General features: G+C 39.2%; 1 protein-coding gene across 5 annotated transcripts in view; it reads right to left on the bottom strand.

The window, feature by feature from the left end:
* The window catches only part of LOC109912917 (E3 ubiquitin-protein ligase DZIP3-like), a 127,202-nt gene that overhangs the window by 5,759 nt on the left and 98,897 nt on the right, over positions 1-22,546 (bottom strand). For 4 of the 5 annotated variants that reach the window (XR_007263233.1, XM_048602981.1, XM_048602980.1 and 1 more), the window contains 6 exons: positions 21,255-21,358; positions 19,205-19,295; positions 11,872-11,979; positions 8,407-8,534; positions 5,520-5,619; positions 4,314-4,409 (listed from right to left, as the gene is read on the bottom strand). Coding sequence is in view for 3 of the 5 variants with exons in the window: in XM_048602981.1 (XP_048458938.1) it covers positions 4,314-4,409; positions 5,520-5,619; positions 8,407-8,534; positions 11,872-11,979; positions 19,205-19,295; positions 21,255-21,358 (627 nt within the window). In the remaining 2 variants the exon portion in view is untranslated. Of the gene's footprint in view, positions 1-4,313; positions 4,410-5,519; positions 5,620-8,406; positions 8,535-11,871; positions 11,980-19,204; positions 19,316-21,254; positions 21,359-22,546 lie in introns of those variants that run through there. The other variant, XR_007263234.1, reaches the window with a different exon arrangement.

The following is a 22,546-nucleotide window of genomic DNA, read 5'->3' as shown; positions in this document are numbered from 1 at the left end:
AAAGGGAGAGGCTGAATAGGCTGCCGCGATTTTCCCTGGAGTGTCGAAGGCTGAGGGATGACCTCATAGAAGTTTATAAAATCATGAGGGGCATGTATAGGGTAAACAGACAAGGTCTTTTCCCAGCGGTGGGGGAGTCCAAAACTAGAGGCATAGGTTTAAGGTGAGGGGGAAAGATATAAAAAGGTCCTAAGGGGCAACATTTTCATTCTGAGGGTAATGAGTATATGGAATGAGCTGCCAAAGCAAGTGGTGGAGGTTGGTACGATTAAAACATTTAAAAGGGACCAGGATGGGTATGTGAATAGGAGGGATTTAGCGGGATATGGGGCCTATGCTGGCAAATAGGCCTAGTTTATATAGGATATCTGGTCGGAATAGACGAGTTGGACCAAAGGGTCTGTTTCCGTGTTGTATATCTCTATGACTCTACTCATGAGAATAACCCTTGAGTGGAGCCAGTGATTAGGGCGTGGCCCTCGGAAATATGATGACCACTTCTAATAGTATGAACTAAAATAGCCAGCTGCAATGGTAGCACTTTTCAGGGCACCAAGATTGTGCACGTGCAGATGGCCAAAGTATTGTATATTTGTCATAGAAGCAGAATAAAGTTTTTATGATATGAAATCATGGATCTTGTTTTTCAGAATTTCCATCTGGCAGTTCTTTTATTATAGCTGTTATGATATGTTATTTAAGCAGCCAAATATAGTTATCTCTCATTCAGGCCTGGATGGGCCTGAATGTAAATGGGTATAATTGAGCAATCAAGCTTAACACATTAAGATTGAGCTGAAGTATGAAGGTCAACGGTCCCATTTTGAAACTTTAGCCAGTTTCTGAAAAATTAATTATGGATATAACATGAACATTTGCATTCAAACATGTACATATGCTCATGCACATATATCTGGTTGAGTTCACGTGGCTGCTTCAAAATGGCAAAAGAAGTATCATTATTTAATGCAGAATGTACTATTTTGCTGCAAGGTTGGTACTCTGTTCACCTGTTTCATCCTTTTAAAGCCATAAAATGTAAGTACTGTGAACACAGACTAATTGCTGTGCGTTTAGGGAATTTTGAAGCCTGGCTTCATATCAGGAAAGATAACATGAAATTACTTTTTTTTACAATAACATGACACACTGGGGTGTTACATTTTAAGAAGGGAAGAAGCTATGAAAATATTTATGTGGATAGCTATCACAGATGGCCACAATGAATGCTTCATAACTTGTGAACTAATCTGTGTTCAATATGATACTTGCAGATATTATAGTCAAACAATAAGGATTAATTTATTGGAACCAAGCAGGAAAGATAAATGCTACACATATTGATTAGATGATTTAAGGTTAATAAGGATTATAGTGGAGGTCAAGTTATAACATAGACTTTTTGGAGAATGTTATGCAATGCCAATTTGAATTAACTTTAAGTGGCCACAGTTATATTTACACTTACACAGAAGAATTTTGAGTATGTCCACATCTGATCCACCAAGATTTATTTTGCAACTATTGCAACAATGGATTTGCAAATCGATTTTTTTTTGCCATAGGAACAATTTACCCAGTGCCATTTCTGGGTTTATCCCTGGACCTCTGCACATTCTTCCTTTTCAGATAATAATCTAATTCTCTCTTGAATGTGTTGTTTGAACCAGCCTGCACCATACTCTCAGCCAGTGCATCACACATATCCCAAACAGTTCCTGTGCAAAAATGTTTTCATTCATGTTGCTGTCACTTCTTTTGTCAATCATCTTAAATCTAGCCCTTCTGGTTCTTAATCCTTCCACCAATGGGAGCAGTTTTCCCCTAACTGATCCGACCAGATCCCTCTTGATTTTGCACATCTCTATTAAATCACCTCTGTTATCCATAGAAAACAAGTCCATTTTCTCCAATCAATGTAACTGAATTCCTCATCCAAGGATAATTCTTGTGAATCATTTCTGTACTCTCTTCAATGCCATCATATCTTTCCTAAAGTGTAGCATCCAATACCAGACACAATATACAGCTGAAGCTGAACCAATGTTCAACACTAGTTTAATACAACTTCTTTGCTTTAATACTCTGTTACTATTACTAAAGCCTAGAATATAGCAATATTTTACTAAAACCGTGTTCTTAATGTGGCCTGCCACCTTCAATGATTTATGTAATTATACTCTGGGTCTTTCTGCTCCTGCACCCACTTTAGAATTGTAGCTTTTATATTATTCTAAGGTCTATACTATTCTCGCAGTTAACAATTCATCTAAATGTTGTATCATTGTTCCCAATATAAGAAAGGTTTAGTACATTAATACATAACCAACAAACCCTAGGGAAAGTCTACAAATAAACTTTTTTTAAAAAAATTATTCTTTCATGGGATGTGGGCATCATTGGCTAGGCCAGCATTTATTGCCCAGAGGGCAGTTAAGAGTCAACCACATTGCTGTTGGTCTGGAGTCACATATAAGAATGGCAATTTCTTTCCCTAAAGGATACTAATATACAAAATAGGTATCTGACAATGGTTTCATGCTCATCATTAGACCATTAATTTCAGATTTTTATTGAATTTAAATTCATGGGTCCCCAGAACATTACCTGGTCTCTGGATTAACAATCAACTGATAATGCCACTAGGCTGTCATCTACCCTAACTTCCTCCAATCTGAAAAATATCCATTAGATACTACTCTCTATTTCTTTCCACCAAATTCTGTTTTTTTGAAACCAACAGCCCCTCTTCCTCTTCTGCATGGGGCTGCTGAAGATGTTGAATCAGCTGTGTGGATTTTGGCCTAAGTTGCTATTTCCAACTGTGTTACTGGATAAGAGTTAAAAGGCAATAGTAAAGGGATTCTCGCTAAGTCCACTTGTGATCTCATCAAATATCTGCCCAAATATACTTTTCAACAATGCTACTTAATAGCAAACTGAAACAAACTTTCTTCCACTTTAATTTTGTTGATCTACGTGATTGTGACTGCCATCATGCAAGACCTGTATTACTCATAATTCAGTAACAGAGATATTTAATTGTTATCTAAAATGGGAAACTTTTAAACCTAGTCACTTAAATCTCCAAATAGAGACCTAGTTTGATTGAAGGGTTTCAGAGATAGTAGGAACTGCAGATGCTGGAGAATCTGAGATAACAAGGTGTAGAGCTGGATGAACAGAGCAGGCTGAGCAGCATCAGAGGAGCAGGAAGGCTGACGTTTTGGTATTCGGTTCCTGCTTTGCTTAGACATTAGTTCTGCAAACTGAGCACCCAAGCAGCAAAATAAAAGTGCCATTGATTATTGAGATTTTTGGAGGTTATAATCTGCCTATGACATGACATTTGAACAATGTTTGAACAGTGCATTGATGGAGATAGCACATTTCACGATAATAAAGTTACTTTGAAAAGAATTACCATGGTGTAATGCACAACAGATTAGGATTAATTGCTCATGTTCTGCACTTGTACATGTGTAGCTTTTAGTTTTAAAAGAAGTTAAACTTTAACTAGATTTCTCATTTTCCCAGTTACAGAATAATTACCATCATCAATCATTTTGCTAATTTTAAGCTTTATTTGTAAACTGCAGATATTTAACTGAACACATTATTTCTAAATTAGCTAGTCACAGGTCAATAGTTTGGGTGAACATGACAACTGACACTAGTTGTAGTGTTTTGCTGGGTAGTGTTCATTTTTTACTACTTAGGCAATATTGAAAAGCAAGTTTGGAAATAGATATCAAAGTCCTTCTTAGAGAACATTTTGCGGTTGCTCAGTTAGAGTCAATAGTATATTTTAAACACGTAATACAACAAATTTGACTGGGTGTACAAAATGTCTAACTTCAACAGAGCCTATTCACATATTCCTGTTAGTCATAAATACAGAGGGACAGAAACAACTTACAAACAAATCTGTCTTCAGACAGTAAAACGATCCTTGATCTCCCAATTGCGTATGATATACTGAATATTTCATACAGCAGACTGTACTGTTACTAATTTGAGTAGTGAAATAGTAATTTCCCATTATGCTGTTTGTGACATGATCTGAGGTGGATCAATGGGATATTCACAAACATTTATCAAGTGACAAACTATATTAGTACATGGTCCACGACGTGGTTGAAGGAAGTGGTTATTTCAGCCTTTGACTTTTTTTTGAATTATGACTATATTAAGTATGCATGCTTTTTCACTTGCATCACAGTTCTTCCAGTTAGTGGAAATCTGGATAGCAATTAGTGCGCAACAAGATTAACAGCTGTACTTTCGAAAGACTGCTATAAAAGTACACCCACCTTTTTGTGGAAAATATGTTTACATTCCAGCTTATAGCAATCCTTGGGGGGAACTAATTCCTCGTGGCAAATGATGCAAGGGTCTTCCTCAATACGCTTGAGTACAAAAACATAAAGTTGCAATGGATTAAAATGTTATGAATTTTAAGATTTCATGTATTTCGAAACGCGGGCCACGAATATTTCAAGATTTAATTCTAGAGGTGAACTAGAATTGCTTTGCAGCATATTTATAGTATTTGTGCTGTCCTTGGAGTGAGGTGCTAATCGTAATGGAATTTGTTTAATTGTTAGGGATGCTATTCGGACGTATTCTATGAAGTGACAAAGGGCAATGATATATTCCATTATTCCTCTTCAAATAAAGGGAAAATACTGCAATGGCAAAATACCATGGGTACTGGAGAGTTAAAACAAATAGAGAATGCTGGAGAAACTCAGCAGCTCGAGCAACATCACTGGAGAAAGAAACAGAGTTAGAAACAAATCTGATTTTGATTTCTTGGTCCACCTCCAGATTCCCCTTATTCTATTCACCAATTTTTCTCTTAAAGCAGTGCTCCAAATGTATAACAACTCTATAGGGACACGCAGTTCTTCAGTAATTTGTCAAAGTGGTCAATTATTCATATATAAGACACAAATATAGCTTGCACTTTGGATCAAACTGGATAATAAGGGGATGACCCACCTACTATACAACCCATCAAATGTCCAATTCCATTGAAGTCAATGAAGCTGAATACATGCATCCTATGACATGACTGTGGATGCAACACCATTCCATCTTGCACCACCTTCTCCACAGAATCCACAAAATGCTGAAAGGCTATTTTATTGTTCGGTAAATCCAATGCCATCTTTACCTGTGTATTTTTGAGCTTCGATCACCAGACAGCCATCAGCAGCAGGGATTACAGCTAATTTTCCCAGTCTCTGCTGCTGTCCTCAGAGGACAGGTTAAATCAGCGTGGATTAACAACCTTGCTAATGTGTAAGAGACAGCACTGCACTGAAAGATGAACTGACTATGAAGACTCCTAGTTTTAAAAATTATTTTGAAATATATTGATTGTATGCTCAAAGAAAGTGCATTTAAAATAGTGAAATCAGTTAGTCACTGAATTAGAACACAATGTATTGTAGATCTGTTATGACAATAACCACACCATAGAAATACAATCGTTATCTGATGTCATTTTATACCTGCTGTTGCACCAACTGCTTACAGGCCTTCTGATTTTCAATTCTCGTCCACATTTTCTGTTCAGTTTGTCCTTGATCAACAAAACTGCTTAATTCTGACCTTCAAGGAAAATAACACACAATTGCACAGTAATATATGGCAACGGTCTAGAAATTCAGACCTGCATAGTTTATGCAGGCAATCATCCCTGTGTCTGAATCTCAATATACAGCGAATATTGGTTTTGGGCTTTGTTACCATTAAGTTGGCAAGCTGCAGACAATAACTTGGAGTTTGCAGATGAAGTGGGACCAAAGATTAAGCAGGAACAATGCCAGCTGCTGTCCGTAGATAAGAGAGGGGTGGGCTCATATAGTCAAGGATGTGAGGAATCAAAAGATAGGCAGTGGTGTTGGGTAGCTGTGGAAATTGGGATGGTAGATAGGACAGGTCACTGGCTTCAGTGGCCATGGTGTTTGAGTTTAGGGTTAGAACTATTGTTCCACATCAGGCAGATATATTTATAACTATACCTTTTGGTTGTGCCTAATGGACTGTACTTTCAAGGAGTGCCTGTTGGCTGCAGATAGAACTGCTTTTTCTGAATGCTGCTGTCTCTGACAGTCTTAGGACAAAATAATCTTGCAATACTAGCCTCAAAACCACTACAATGTAGGTCCTTTATTTGCTAACATAGAGGGCTCAGGCCAGGGCACTGCATGCTGATTATTCTGGTTTTTAATAATATGACACATGCCCACTTCTGGTGAGTTTCTCCTTTCTGATCACTAATTTCGAAACTTAGAAAGTTGTTTATTGGCTCCCCAGTATCCACCCTGAAAAAAAAAACACTGCACAGCCAGATTTGAGACATAGCATCCATAATAAGTATCAAAGTTCCTACCAGATGTGTCACAAACTTTTCTTCCCATATTGCATCATTGTAGCCTTTGCTGAATAGGACTGACAATTTACTAGCAACTTATGCTGTGAAATTAAGCAAACTAAGAAATCTAATCTTATAATTGCCAGAGAGAAATGACTCATGCCAATTTTGTCTTAATCTAAGACCCTAGAGTCAAAAGAATTAGCGCTTAGCCACCTGCATCTAGGAGCTATATAGCTGACATGCCTAATGCCTCCAACAGAAATAAGCCTTTACTCACTGATGTCTTGAAAGAGTTGATATGTCCTGTTTTGGGTCTTATATGCTGGATAGTAAAGGCAAAAAAAAAATGCTACTGCTTGAAGTAATTTAAATCAGGAAGTCTATAGATTGGGAAATTTTAATTTCCCTAGGGATTTGTTATTTCACTAGCACGCCTTCGAATTTGGAGGGCATCTCAGTCAACAGGTCTGTAGATAAAAGAACTCATTGTTACCTTACAGAACATGATAGTGAGGTGATTAGGGTTAATCAGGTATCCTTGTTCAGTATGTATGACAGCCCTGATACAATATCAAATACCTTAGCAACAGTGACTAAAATATCATTAGATTCAATTGAAGTTGACAAAAATGTAATGATACTTCTAGATCTCAAGAGGACTAAATTTGCAAACGTGAAGGTAGACCTGAGTCAGTTTGATTGGGCAACTTCACTAAGTCATTTCCCCAGGGTTAAGAGAAAGGTATATGGTAAAACAAAACCAAAGTGGTTAAATGATCAATTCAAGGACAAGTCAATATCGTTATAAGCTAAATTAAAATACATTTTAGAAGAACAGCAAAGGCAACAAAAGCTGAAGATACAGACAATAGGGTTTAGGGTTCAAGTCATATTCCAGAACATGTGCAGAAAAATCAAAGCTGTTAGTTCAGAGCAGTACTGAATTGCACCATGACATTGTGCAACTTCTTCAAAGTATTTTCTTGTCTGCCACTTCTATAAAATCTTTAAATTTTCACTGATAATGGCTCTGTACTCAACCTTCTGATATTGGATGTCAAACTGTGAAATATAAAATTTAATTGCATAAATTCATATCATATGCTTAGTTTTGAAAGTTATTGAAATTTTAAGGTAGAAAGTCATGTTCCTTAGTTACCTATGAAGGCAAAAAAAAATAAAGTTCCACAGGCATCATTTAACTGCTTTCCTTCTTTGCATAATTCAGGTATCAAGAAAGGATATAATGATGGCAGAATTAATTACATCAAATTTACTGTCCCTGGAAGAAAACAAAATACTGATAGAATACTTCCTACACCTAGTTTAGACAGGAACAAAGCTTTAAATGTTTCTTTTGCCATCAATTGTCTCCCATTGCATCCTGGAATTTTAAATTTTCTGGATTACAGCACTATGAGTGCCTTCCAATTCTTCATCTATTGGAAGACAGAGGCATCATGCAACCTCTTTGTACCCAATTCCTGTACACACAATTTTAAAAAGGATTATTCATTTGCAATTACGACTGAATTCCTTATCTGTTACTCCCTGCTTAATCCAGAAGCAAGAGAGACATATTGCAGTCTCACTGACTGAGCTGAGATCACCAAGCTCAATATGTATGGCAATGGAATCTGGGATCTGCATGGATTATTACTCATTGTTCGTGCACAGTTAAAAGATTAATTGAATAGGTTTGTAATTACCAGCACTGACAATTCATTTATAGCAGTTTAGGATTCTATTGAAACAATATCAATATTGTTGCAGCTAAAAGAAAGTCAAATTGGAACAGCATACTTTTCAGTTTTCAGATGATATTCAATTCTGGAAGAAAGCAAGACTTCAGTGGTAGGAGGTTGATGATAATCAGCTGTAACATTTTAAACTTATTGTAATCAGTGGCCTACTGGAGATGCTCTTACCCTATAATCAGTATGTATGTTCAATGGTAATGAGATTGACTCCATTAAGACATCAGTACCAAACAAACTTGCAATTGATTTAATACCGACCTGTTTCTATATCCTTGTAAGATACTGGATGTTGCAGTGGATGTGGTAGCGGTTGTGGTTGCAGCATGCAATTGTAGAGAAGGCTGAGGCTCTGATAAATACTGAGAGCTTGCTTTCCTTTGAGATTTCTACAAAAATAAGTTAAATATAACACACAGATAAAGTTATAGCTAAGTATAGAATATTTGTAGTATTAATTTTCTTTCCAAATCCCTACGAAGACTATTTTGTAGCTAAGCCATACAGATGTAGTTTAATTTATCCTTTGTGCTCATATCAGCTGTTTACAGCACAGCAAGCAGTGGTGGGTGTTACAATTGATATTATCGACCCTGACTTATGGAGGAGTTAAGATAGTCAGTGTTTATGATCTAATCATTATTCAGTAATTCCCTGATAGAAAGTGCTTGAATGATGCACATTAATAAGGTGAGGTTTAGATATTGGACATAATTTCCCTCATAGTCAAACAACTTCCACTTTTCACTATTCATTCCCTATAGTCATATGATAAATATTACTGCTTGGATGATGTACCGAAATAGGACCCAAGGAAGTAAATAGAACCAACAATCAAACAGAATGTGAATAAGGTGTGTCTTGCACCTTGTTAGATAAAAAACTGGTTTAATACTGAATCACACCGACACTGAAGGTCCCAATTTTAACAGCAGAGACTGACTAAAAGGTTAATCAGAAGAATGATATTAGATATTATACAGATATTTAAAAAGGAAAAGAGAATGTAAAATGAGTAAAAGTGAGAATGGGGCATTCATAGCAGATAATAAGGAAATGGTGAATGAAATAGAAATAAATTGCCTTCTGTCTTCACTATAGAGGAAAATACAGAAAACATTCCAGTAATAGTGAGAAATGAGGTAAGTCTGAAGATGGTACAGTTGAGAAGAGGAGCAAGTCAAATAGTCGAGGCAAGTGAGAGCTAAGCAGAGAACGAGGTAAGACTGATAAATTAAACTGCATTTATTGCAATGCAAGAGGCCTGACAGGTAAGGCAGATGCACTCAGGATATGGTATGGGTATGGTCAGGGACTGGGTTATCATAACTATTAAAGAAACATGGTTCAGGAAAGGGCAGAACTGGTAGCTTAATGTTCCAGGGTATAGGTGCTACAGGAAGGATTGGCGGGAGGGGGTGCAAGGCAGGAGGAGGAGTGGCGTTTTTGGTTAGGGATAACGTTATGGCTACACTTAGGGAGAATATTCCTGTGAGCACATCCAGTGGAATTATTTGGGTGGAACTGAAAAATAAGAAGGGGGATCATCATCTTATTGGGATCGTACTATAGGCCGCCCAATATTCAGTTGGAAATTGATAACCAAATTTGTAAGGAGATCTCAGATACCTGTAAGAATGAGAGAGTTGTAATGGTAGGGGATTTTAACTTTCCAAAATAGACTGGGTCTGCCATAGTGTTAAAGGTTTTGATGGAGAGGAATTTGTCAAATGTGTACAAGAAAATTTTCTTATTCAGTACATGGATGTACCTATGAGAGAAGAAGCAAAACTTGACCTTCTCTTGGGAAATAAGGCAGGGCAAGTGACTGAGGTGTCAGTGTAGGAGCACGCTGGGGCCAGTGATCATAATTCTGTTAGTTTTAAAACAGTTACGGAATACGATAGAACTGATCTAAAAGTTAAAGTTCTAAATTGGAGTAAGGCCAATTTTGATGGTATTAACCAAGAACTTTCAAAAGTTGATTGGGAGAGGCTATTTGCAGGTAAATGGATGGTTGGAAAGTGGGAGGCCTTCAAAAATAAGATAACGAGAGTCCAGAGGCAGTACATTTCTGTTAGTGTGAAGGGCGAGACTGGTAGGTCAAGGAAAGATGAAAATGTATTGAGGAACATGTATTGATTGATACTTGGAATGAGTATGTTGTTTTGTAAGTGTAGGTTAGATAGGCTGGGCTTGTTTCCATTGGAGTTTAGAAGAATGAAGGGTGATTTGGCTGAAGTTCATAAGATCCTGAATGGACTTGACAAGGTTGACATGGAAAGGAACTGGTTTTGTGGGTTAATCCACAACTCAGGGACACCATTTTGAAATTAGTGGTCGCCCTTTCAGGTCAGAGATGAGGAGAAATTCTTACTCTTAACGGATTGTGTAACCTTAGAACTCTGCATCAGCAGGTAGTTTTAAGATGGAGGTATACAGAGTCTTTTTAGACAAGTCAATCAAAGATTATTGGGAATAGATGGGAACATGGGATTTAGAACATAAACAGATCAGCCGTGATCTTATTTAATTGAGGAGCAGACTTGAGTGATCGAACAGCTCCTAATTCATTTGGTTGCAGTGCCACAGTTGTACTGGAATTGTTTGTTGGACACTATAATTGGCCTCAACTATCTGTGCAAATGTGTATGAAAGAGAGAGAAAGTGCTGTAGCACTGAAGTTTCAATAGTCTGAGAATATTCAAACAGGAAGCTACCAGTTGTCTAAGTTACCCAAGGGCTGCCAGCCATCCATACAACAATATGTCAGTATGAGCCCATCATTTTAGGAAAGGGGAATGTAAGTAAAGTAGGAAAGGTTGAAAGTAAACTCTGGAAGAATCCTGATTACACTGTTTTGGGGTTCTTTCTGAACTCAGTGGCATTTCCCCCTTTCACAGCGATTGTGGAGCTCCCCAAATATAGTGATACATTTTCAAAAATTGCAATAATTTGAAATGTAGTCAATATATTTTCTCTAGTTCCTTTTAAATCAATCAAAATTAATGTCCACCTTAAATATATATGTACCCATCAAACTAATACCATTAAGGATTAATACACAACTGTGAGGTTCTGAATTGAAAAACTGCATGTGAGTCTTTAATTTGAATGTTAAAAAAATTCAATTTCCCTAAAAGATGTGGCTGCAACTAAAATGAACATCACTGAATAGTTCCTGTATATTACTAACATTCCCATGGATTCATTTAAACAGACTTTAACCAAAAATAAAGAAGGAAAGAAAAATGTGAATGCAGATATCTGGTTATGTCAGTTGAAGTCAAACTTTGGATGGTTTTAACTTGAATCCATACTACAGTAACACAAATGTTTCCTCTTCTGTTTAAATGCTGAATAGAAATCCCAACATTTTTTTCTATTTCATCTGTTCATGTATCCCTGCTCTCTAATGTTCCCAACACCATTGTTTGCTCCTGTCGTATCTGTACATATTGTCTTCATTATAACAGGGATGAAATTAAGTATCCACTTATCCAGATTCTTCAGCACAGAGAAAACAATCTACTTACCAGGGTCAAGGACACAGGAGTACATCAGCACCCAATAAATGGGGTCTGGGGCTTTAGGGGATGTGCTCAAGTTAGGGGTGGGGCTGCTATGCTTGGATGAGGGAAGACCCACTGTACTCAGATGAGTGGCCAGGAGCCCATGCAAACAGCAGCACCAAAACCTGTGATTGCTGACCCTGCCCCTGCTTACCAGAATGTGCAAAGAAAGTGAGGTTGGAGGTTCAGGATTGCTGAGCATAGGCAGATTACTCAGTTTGGCTCCCTTTTTGATCAGATAGATGTGATCATTGAAGTTTATCTGAATGGTGAACAAAAAGAAAATCCAATTATTAATCACTTGTTCCTTTGTTTCATGTTATGGATCAACATCAGTGTGTATATGCACTGTTCAGTGTGGCAGCCTTAGTCTTAGAGTCTAGGGAGGTTTCAAATCTGATTTTGCTTTGTATTGAATTAACTAACTGATTCCAGCTGGTGATAGTGACAGCAATAACAGAATCAATTCTATTGACCCTGAGATAGGAAGCGAAATAAACAAGCTCCATTAAGTAGAATTGGGTAGGATAAATTCATAAAAAATAGAAGGCGGCTTTATGGTCACTTGCTTGCTTTGCCATTCAGTATGACCATGGCTCATCCAACACAACTCCATGTTTCCACCTTGTCCCCATATCCTAGATTCCTGCAATGTCCAAAAATTAATAAATCTCAGACATGAATTTATTCAATGACCGAATCCCCACAGCTCTCTGAGACAAAGAATTCCAAATATTCACAACCTTTCAAGTGAAGAAATTTATTCTCAAAAATCTGAAATGGCCATGTCCTTAACGTGACTCAATAGCCCAAGGGGCTAGAATCTTCAGCCAGGACAACCAGTACCTCAATATCTACTGTGTCAAGCCTTCTAAAAATTTTATGTGAGATCATATTTCATTCTTTTCAACTTCATGACTGAAAGCCCATTCTATAAAGTCTCTCCTCAAAGGACAATATTCTCATTCCAAGAAACCGATGTAATGAACCTACACTGCATCCCATCTTAGGCAAGTATGTTGTCCCAAAACGTAGCTAATTACCAGGGCCTGGGCTTACTGACATAACATGTAACACATGTGAGCATAGGAGAACGTCACCCTCAAAGGATAATTCAATTATGGAGGTGCTGTGAGATGAATGGACAGTATCTCTGAGGAGTTACTTCTCCAATCATAGGATGGTTCTTTCTTGTGCTTGCTGCTGGTAGGACTAGCGAGAAGGTACGAGGTGAGGTGAAAGATCACAGGCCTCTGAGAGGGAGTGTGTGGGCCGGAGAAGCGGAATCGGAGAAGTGTAAGTTGGTGAGCCTGGCAGGGTAAAAGACAGGGATGGATACATTGGTTTGGGGCGTGGAGCGAGGGTGGATGGAGGTGGAGGGAGGGAAAGAAGTAGAAAGGGTCAGGGGATAAAAGAAAGAGAGGAGATTGTGAAGGAATAGAGCATTAGAGGAGGAGGTTGAGATAGATGGAGCAAGAAAGAGGATAGCTGCAGCAATGAGAGAAGAAGAGAGAGAGGGAGAGACTATAAGACCATAAGATACAGGAGTAGAATTAGGCCATTCAGCCTGTCAAATCTGTTTTGCCATTTGATCATGGCTGGTATGTTTCTCAATCCCATTTTTTTGCCTTCTCCTTGTAACCCTTGATCCCCTTATTAATCAAGAACCTATCTATCTAGGTCCTAAATACACTCAGTGACTTCTGCAGCAATGTGTTCCACAGATTCCTCCTCATCTCAGTTCTAAAGGGTCATCCCTTCACTCTGAAGCTGTACCCTCAGGTCCTAGTCTTTCCCACCAGTGGAAACATCTTCCCCCATGTCCACTCTATCCAGGCCTCTCAGTATTAAGTTTCAATGCCATACCCCTCACCCTTCTAAAGCTCCTGCCTTTTTCCCATAACCCTTTGTTCCCTTACTGATTAATAATGTGTCTACCTCAGCCTTAAATGTACTTAATATACTTTATTTTAAGATAATGCACTCTCATCCTAGACTCTCCCACAAGGAGTAACAACCTTTCTACCCTGTCAAGTTCTCTAAGAATCTTATATGTTTCACCTCTCATTCTTCTATATTCCAATGAGTACAGACCCAATCTGCTTAGCCTCTCCTCATAAGACAGTCCCTCCGTACCTGATATCAGCCTAGTGAATCTTTTCTGCACTGTCTCCAATGCTAGTATTTTTTCCCTTCAATAAGGAGCTCAAAATTGTTCACAGTATTCCAGCTGTGCTCTGACCAGTGCTTTGTATAGACTTCCCTACTTTAACACACCATTCCCTTGGAAAAAAAAAGGCTAACATTCTATTTGCCTTCTCTATGTTCTCCACCAAACTTGGATACTAGCATTTTGTAATTTATGGATGAGGAATCACAAATCCCTCTGATCTGTAGCTTTCTGCAGTCTTTCTCCATTTAAATACTATTTTGCTCCTTTATTCTTCCTGCCAAAGTGCATAAGATCACATTTCCCCACATCGTATTCCAACTGCTAAATTTCTGCCTTTTAACTTAATCTGTCTATAACCTCATTCTGTCATCCGCAAACTTGGCTATAGTACGTTCACTTTTCTCATCATTAATCATTAATCATTAAGATATACTGCAAATAACTGCGGCCCCAGCATTGATCCTGGTAGCACACCACTTGTTACAGGCTAACATCCTGAAAAAGCCCCCCTTATCCCAACTCTTTGTCTTCTGTTAGTTCACTAATCCTCTATCCATGCTAATGTACTGTCTGCAATACCATTGGCTCTTTCCTTATTAAGTAGCCTAAAGTATGGCATCTTGTCAAATGCCTTGGGTGTGGGAAAGCTGCAAGGGTTGGGGTTAAAAAGAGAGAAGGGAGACTATACGGGTAGAGAAAGGGGGGTAGGCTGCAAGACTTGCGGAGAGTAGAGAGAGGTAGGCTGCAAGGTTAGGGTAGCTATTGAGTTGAAAGAAAGAGACAGCATGATGATGTGGGGAAGAAAGTGGGTAATGCAGGAATGAAGGAGGAAGAGAAAGAGGTGGGAGATTCCAAGGGTGGGAGTGAAAGAGTGAGTAGCTGCAGGACTGGGGGTAGGCGTCAGGAAAAGACAGGAAGAGGAATTTCCAGGGGTTGGTTGCAAGGGAACAAGATAGGAGTTAGGAAGAACAAAGAGAACAAAGAACAAACAAAATTACAGCACAGGAACAGGCTCTTCGGCCTTCCAAGCCTGCGCCGATCCAGATCCTCTATCTAAACCTGTCACCTATTTTCCAAGGACCTGTATCCCTCTGCTCCCTGCCTGTTCACGTATCTGTCTAGATACATCTTAAATGATGCTATCGTGCCTGCCTCTACTACCTCTGCTGGCAACGCGTTCCAGGCATCCACCACCCTCTGCATAAAGAACTTTCCACGCGTTATCTCCTTTAAACTTTTCCCCTCTCACCTTGAAATCATGACCCATAGTAATTGAGTCCCCCACTCTGGGAAAAAGCTTCTTGCTATCCACCCTGTCTATACCTCTCATGATTTTACAGAGCTCAATCAGGTCCCCCCTCAACCTCCGTCTTTCTAATGTAAATAATCCTAACCTACTCAACCTCTCTTCTTAGCCAGCGCCCTCCATACCAGGCAACATCCTGGTGAACCTCCTCTGCACCCTCTCCAAAGCATCCACATCCTTTTGGTAATGTGGCAACCAGAATTGTACGCAGTATTCCAAATGTGGTCGAACCAAAGTCCTATACAACTGTAACATGACCTGCCAACTCTTGTACTCAATACCCCGTCCGATAAATGAAAGCATGCCGTATGCCTTCTTGACCATTCTATCGACCTGCGTTGCCACCTTCAGGGTACAATGGACCTGAACACCCAGATCTCTCTGTGCATCAATTTTCCCCAGGGCTTTTCCATTTACCGTATAGTTCGCTCTTGAATTGGATCTTCCAAAATGCATCACCTCACATTTGCCTGGATTGAACTCCATCTGCCATTTCTCTGCCCAACCCTCCAATCTATTTATATTCTGCTGCATTCTCTGACAGTCCCCTTCACTATCTGCTACTCCACCAATCTCAGTGTCATCTGCAAACTTGCTAATCAGACCATCTATACCTTCCTCCAGCTCATTTATGTATATCACAAACAACAGTGGCCCCAGCACGGATCCCTGTGGAACACCACTGGTCACAGTTCTCCATTTTGAGAAACTCCCTTCCACTACAACTCTCCGTCTCCTGTTGCCCAGCCAGTTCTCTATCCATCTAGCAAGTACACCCTGGACCCCATGCGACTTCACTTTCTCCATCAGCCTACCATGGGGAACATTATCAAATGCCTTACTGAAGTCCATGTATATGACATCTACAGCCCTTCCCTCCTCTATCAACTTTGTCACTTCCTCAAAGAATTCTATCAAGTTGATAAGACATGACCTTCCCTGCACAAAGCCATGCTGCCTATTACTAATAAGCCCATTTTCTTCTAAATGTAAATAGATCCTAGCCCTCAGTATCTTCTCCAGCAGCTTCCCCATCACTGACGTCAGGATCACCGGTCTATAATTTCCTGGATTATCCTTGCTACCCTTCTTAAACAAGGGGACAACATTAGCAATTCTCCAGTCCTCCGGGACCTCACCCATGCTCAAGGATGCTGCAAAGATATCTGTTAAGGCCCCAGCTATTTCCTCTCTCGCTTCCCTCAGTAACCTGGGGTAGATCCCATCCGGACCTGGGGACTTGTCCACCCTAATGCCTTTTAGAATACCCAACACCTCCCCTCTCCTTATGCCGACTTGACCTAGAGTAATCAAACATCTATCCCTAACCTCAACATCCGTCATGTCCCTCTCCTCGGTGAATACCGACGCAAAGTACTCATTAAGAATCTCACTCATTTTCTCTGACTCTTTGCATAACTTCCCTCCTTTGTCCTTGAGTGGGCCAACCCTTTTTCTAATTACCCTCTTGCTCCTTATGTACGAATAAAAGGCTTTGGGATTTTCCTTAACCCTGTTTACTAAAGGTATTTCATGACCCCTTTTAGCCCCCTTAGTTCCTCGTTTCAGATTGATCCTACTTTCCCGATATTCTTCCAAAGCTTTGTCTCTTTTCAGTCGCCTAGACCTTATGTATGCTTCCTTTTTCCTCTTTGCTAGTCTCACAATTTCACCTGTCATCCATGGTTCCCTAATCTTGCCCTTTCTATCCCTCATTTTCACAGGGACATGTCTGTCCTGCACTCTAATCAACCTCTCTTTAAAAGCCTCCCACATATCAAATGTGGATTTACCCTCAAACAGCTGCTCCCAATCCACATTCCCCAGCTCCAGCCGAATTTTGCTATAGTTGGCCTTCCCCCAATTTAGCACTCTTCTTTTAGGACCACTCTCGTCTTTGTCCATCAGTACTGTAAAACTTACGGAACTGTGATCACTATTCCCAAAGTAATCCCCTACTGAAACTTCAACCACCTGGCTGGGCTCATTCCCCAACACCAGATCCAGTATGGCCCCTTCCCGAGTTGGACTATTTACATACTGCTCTAGAAAACCCTCCTGGTTGCTCCTTACAAATTCTGCTCCATCTAAACCCCTAACACTAAGTGAATCCCAGTCAATGTTGGGAAAATTAAGATCTCCCATCACCACCACCCTGTTGCTCCCACATCTTTCCATAATCTGTCTACATATTTGTACCTCTATCTCACGCTCGCTGTTGGGAGGCCTGTAGTACAGCCCCAACATTGTTACCGCACCCTTCCTATTTCTGAGCTCTGCCCATATTGCCTCACTGTTCGAGTCCTCCATAGTGCCCTCCTTCAAGGGAAAGAGATAGCAGGAGAGAACGTAGGGGTGAGTGCAGAAGATAGCTAGATGAAGGGATTGCATGAATTAGGGCAGCAGAGAAGGAGAGAAGGCTGATTTGGGAGAGAAAGGGAGTCTGCAAAGGCAAGAAGGCTGCAAGGACTGAAAGAGTGAGAGAGGAAGGCTAGAGGAGTGGGGAAAGAGAGAAATGGAGACTGCAGAAGAAAGTGAACAGTGAACAAGGGTCTACTAAGGTAAACAGAAGCCAATGAAAACCACAACAGAGGTAATGAATTCCTTCCAAATGAATGTGGAATCTTTAGCTTTAGGCTGCGTATGTGTAGGAATGAATATAATGTAGTGGATGCTGTTGTAAAAAACATAGCTATATTGTTAAATTTAAATCTGAGATGATGTGAAAAGGGTAGGTGCCTGATTAAAATCTTCCAGCTATGCGCATATGAGATGGACACACATTTGCTGCAAACCCACCAGTCTGTGAAAGGTGTGTTTTGGATAATTGTTTCTTTTGCGTGTATAAATGCATTAGTTATTTTGAAAAATCTTCTGTTGCTAATGCATGCCTTTTGTCTTGTGCCGACTTAAATTGCATTTGTTTTCCTAATTGTCTGTTGTATCTGCAATGATTGTTATATTCAAAATTTAACTACCTCAGAAATTCACTCTTGTCCCTTTGTTATTTGCTTGAAAAGACTTACTAAATGTTCTTGGAAGCAAGTTATTTGATATGAATATTCGTATCAAAAGAGAAAAAAACAACAAAAAAGCAGGTGCTGACAATCTGTCAATATTGGAAAATTGTTTGATAACTTATTTGAATGCATAATAGCAAGGGACTATTTTGATTTGAGGAAAATCACAGATATACCTCAACAGCAGTTTCACACCATCACAGGACACAGAAGAAGGCTATTCATCTCCTTATCTTTTTGTCAGCTCTTTCAATTAATCTCTGACTCTTTCCTCATTGCTTCACAATACTTTTTGTTGATTTCCAATTCTTCCCTACACATCAATGGTGTGGCAACAAGAGAGGTTATGTGGAGTGAAAAAACTCAGATTATGCTCTTTAAGGACTCAGCTGAAATATTTTGAAAGCAGTGACATGCAACTGTGGTATGGCCTGAATTTAATTGGCAATCAAGGCATTCAAAAGAAAACAAACTCCGAGCTGGATTCAAGACAAATGGTACACAGCAGGCATGTAGACTATAGACAGTAGAAAGCTATTCAGAGTGCCAGGAAATGGACAATGAAACCCCACAAAGGTCATATCTGGAACTACAGTCATTCACAATTTATATTAGCAATGTAAACTTTGGAATCACAGGCATAAACTTCTAAGTTTGCTGATGATGCCAAATGGAGAGGGGCAGTTAGCAGTGAGAAGGAATGCTGTAAATTTACAAATTTGCAGAACGGACATACAATTGAGTTTCAAAATAGTTCTGTAAGAGTATTACATTTTGGCAAGAGATTTGGGTCTGTATTTGACATGCTTAAATTGTAACAAGGATGGCACAACAACACATGTAAGGTTTTTCATGAGAAGAATAAGGTATTAAAATAAGGAGAACATTATACAGTCTTCTAATGACACAGTTACTAATTTAGTTCAGCTTTTAAAATATACAATTATCATAAAAGCAAAGGAAAGGATACTTTCAGTACTTTCCATACCTTTGTGTATTCAATTTTACTTCTGAGATCAGCAGCAATAGCTTCCCACTTGTTTACAGCAGCCTGAATCTGTGATGGGTCAGCAATCTGTCTGCAATGAAGTACAGACGTCTGTGAAGTAAATATGTCAGCCTAGTGTTAATGTATTTTCCTTATTTTTCCAAGCCCCTAGAACCAAGCCTACGGCACCACAAATGACTCAGCTACAGAGAGGGGAGGAAGAACATAACAGCAATAGTCATAGTGGATTCCATAGTCAGAGGACTAGACAGGCATTTCTGCCACAGTAAACGTGATCCAGGATGGTGTGTTGTCTTCCTATGTCAGGGTCAAGGATGTCACAGAGCAGCTGCAAGACATCCTTCACCTGGAGCAAAATCAACCAGAACTCGTGGTCCACAATTCTACCAAAACTGTAAGTTCAAAGAGGGATAAGGTCCTGAAAGCAGTTTTCAAGGAGTAAGGAAGGAAATTTAAAAGCAGCACCTCAGGATTACTCCCAGTACCATTTGCATTTCAATGTCAGAACAGGAGGACTGATTAAAAACCAAAATAAATGTGGATGCTGTAAATCAGGAACAAAAACAGAGGTTGCTGGAAAAGCTCAGCAGGTCTGGCAGCATCTGTGAAGAAGAAATCAGAGTTAACGTTTTGGGTCAGGTGACCCTTCCTCAGAACTGATGGTAGGTAGGAAAATGTCAGTTTATATGCAGAAGATAGGGAGGGGGATGGAGTAGGGAATAAACAATAGCATACGAGACAGAGCCCAAAGAAAGAGAAGAGCAGTTGGATAGACAAAGGAGTTGATAACGATCTGGCAAGGAGGGTGAATAGCTGTTAATGGGGACTGTTAGTGACTAACAATAGGTAGTGTGTATTGGCGGGCTATGTGATAACAAGGCCTGGTGTGTGGGATAGCGGGCTAGGACATGGGAGAGTTTAGGCCCTAAAATTATTGAACTTGATCTTGAGTCTGGAGTGCTGCAGGGTTCCCAAGCAGAAAACGAGGAATTGGGACTGGTTCTGTTGAAGGTGGGAATTGTACAAGATGGACAGGCAACACCTTAACAGTACTGAGACTGATATGTTTGCAGCGAGATTTGCTAGTGCTGTTGGGGTGAGTTTAAACTAGTTTTTTTTGGGAGATGGGAACCTGAGGGGTAACCCAAATTAGAACAAAGAAAAATGCTCGTAACAAAATGTCAAGGAGATGCTCAGGAGGTTAGAAAACAGAAGAAACAAAGCCGAGCGTTAAGTATGGAATGATATTTAAAAGTTGAAATCAAGGGCATTCTACTTAAATGGAACATTTGCAACAAGTTAGATGAGGCACAAATAGAGATACACAGGCATTATCTCACTGCCATCACAGAAATATGGCTGTATCGTGACCAGGACTTGGGCCTGAACAATCAAAGATATTTGACATTTAGGAAGGGCAGTCAGAGAGATTTTGATGCTCAGTCATTAATTCTGTTCAGGACTAAGATAAGTAGACGTTTGAATACAAAGGTGAGTGGGTTGGAAAGTGAAAGTTACAGTTGAAGATGAGCCATGAATGTACTAAATGGCAAAACAGGTTTGAGGGGGCAGAAGTGTACTGAAAGGCAGTTTGGTAAAGGCAGGAAAAAAAAGTGTCCTATGGCTAAAACAGATGTTAGATCCTTTTTAAGCAAATCATGGCCTAAGTCCTATTTGAGTCTTCCTTTGCAAAACTATCAAATTCAAGGTTACTTTGGGTTGCATTAGGAAAACATGATTCACATGTAGTTAAACCAATGGCCCAGAATGGAACCACAAAAGAAATGATACTTTTGAGCAGACAAATTTAAAAGAAAAGTATGCTTGTCAGAAATTTTGGTAGTTAAATTTTGAACTTTTATTTGTTAGTTTGATGCCAGCACAGCCAATGGAGTTTATGAGAAATAGATTCATCTTGTCATTTGCAATAATAAGTCTCCAATAAACACGGCTCCAATAATAAGTTTATAATTATGAGTTAAATAGTGGTCAGAATTTAATGAATGAATTAAAATCAAAACAATTATACCTCCTCATCTCATCCGCAAGCATGCTCAGCTGGTGTTCTGTCTCCAGCAAGGCATCCTCTAGGTTCCTGAGTAAGAAATCTCTGCGCATTTCTAGCAAAAGGCTCTATAACAGAAGCATAACCATTCTATTAGTTTTTAATAAAGAACATCATTTAAAATCACAGCCAGGAAATCAACAGGGTATTAATTGCCCTGATAAATATTAAAATATTCCAGAAAACATTTCTATGACTATAAAATGTTTTTGTCAAATGACGTTTTAAAAGAAAAGTTCCTAATGATCAGCAGACAGAAAATAAAAGCAGGGATTGATTGGGGGAGGTGGGGCAAAGATGGGAAGGCTCATTGAGAAGACTATAGGTTGGGGAAGAATTGTGTCCCAGAAGGGGATGAAGTGGGTGTCAGGAGAGGGTTTAATCATTGGCAGTGTTAATAAAATAGCTTGATGGATACTCATGTTCTCTTCGCTTATACACAGTAACAGAAAGGCAGTTACCGATTTAATCCACAAATCCTTGTCACCCTTCAACAGGCACGATTCCTGTGAGATGCACTGGATTTGGATTTCAAACTTCTACAATTTAAAATTCTTATACTTAACTCAAATATACCTGTTACTTGGGAGTTAAAATAATCTATGTGTCTATGGCCATTTTTAAAATTTTAAACCAGCTTATAATGTGAATATATATCAAAATCAATCACTGATTTTTCTGATAAAGCTGAATCGCAAGGTCTTGTGGTGAATCCACAAGTAAATAGCATTGCTTAACTGTAATGTTAGGCAAGCATTCATGATTAAAGAAATGAAACTGATTTACAAGGAAATTGGTAACATCAACAACTTATATTTGTACAATACTTTTAACATAATAAAACACCCTAAGGTGTTCACAGGAGAACTATGAAACTAAAGGTGACATTGAGTTGCAAATGTAAATAGTAGATCAGACGAAGAAAAGCTTCAACAAAGAGGTATGTTTTAAAGATTGTCTAAAACGAGAAATGTGCAGTAAAGAGGAAAAGGGGTTTAGGAAGGGAATTCCAGAGCTTAGACCCCAGGGAAATGTAGGTACAGCCACCTACGGTGGAGTGATTAAAATTAGGGATGATCAAGACACCAGAATTAGAGGAACACAGAGTCATACAGCACAGAAACAGACCCTTCAGTTCAACCAGTCCATGCCTACATAATCCCAAAACAAACTGGTCTCACATGAACACAGCAGGCCAAGCAGCATCAGAGGAGCAGGAAGGCTGACGTTTCGGGCCTAGACCCTTCTTCAGAAGA

This window comes from Rhincodon typus, chromosome 11 (genome assembly GCF_021869965.1).
Source record: "Rhincodon typus isolate 14 chromosome 11, sRhiTyp1.1, whole genome shotgun sequence".
NCBI classification, from domain to species: Eukaryota; Metazoa; Chordata; class Chondrichthyes; order Orectolobiformes; family Rhincodontidae; genus Rhincodon; species Rhincodon typus.
Note: the sequence above shows the minus strand (reverse complement) of the source record. Positions and strands in the feature narration are given on the sequence as shown.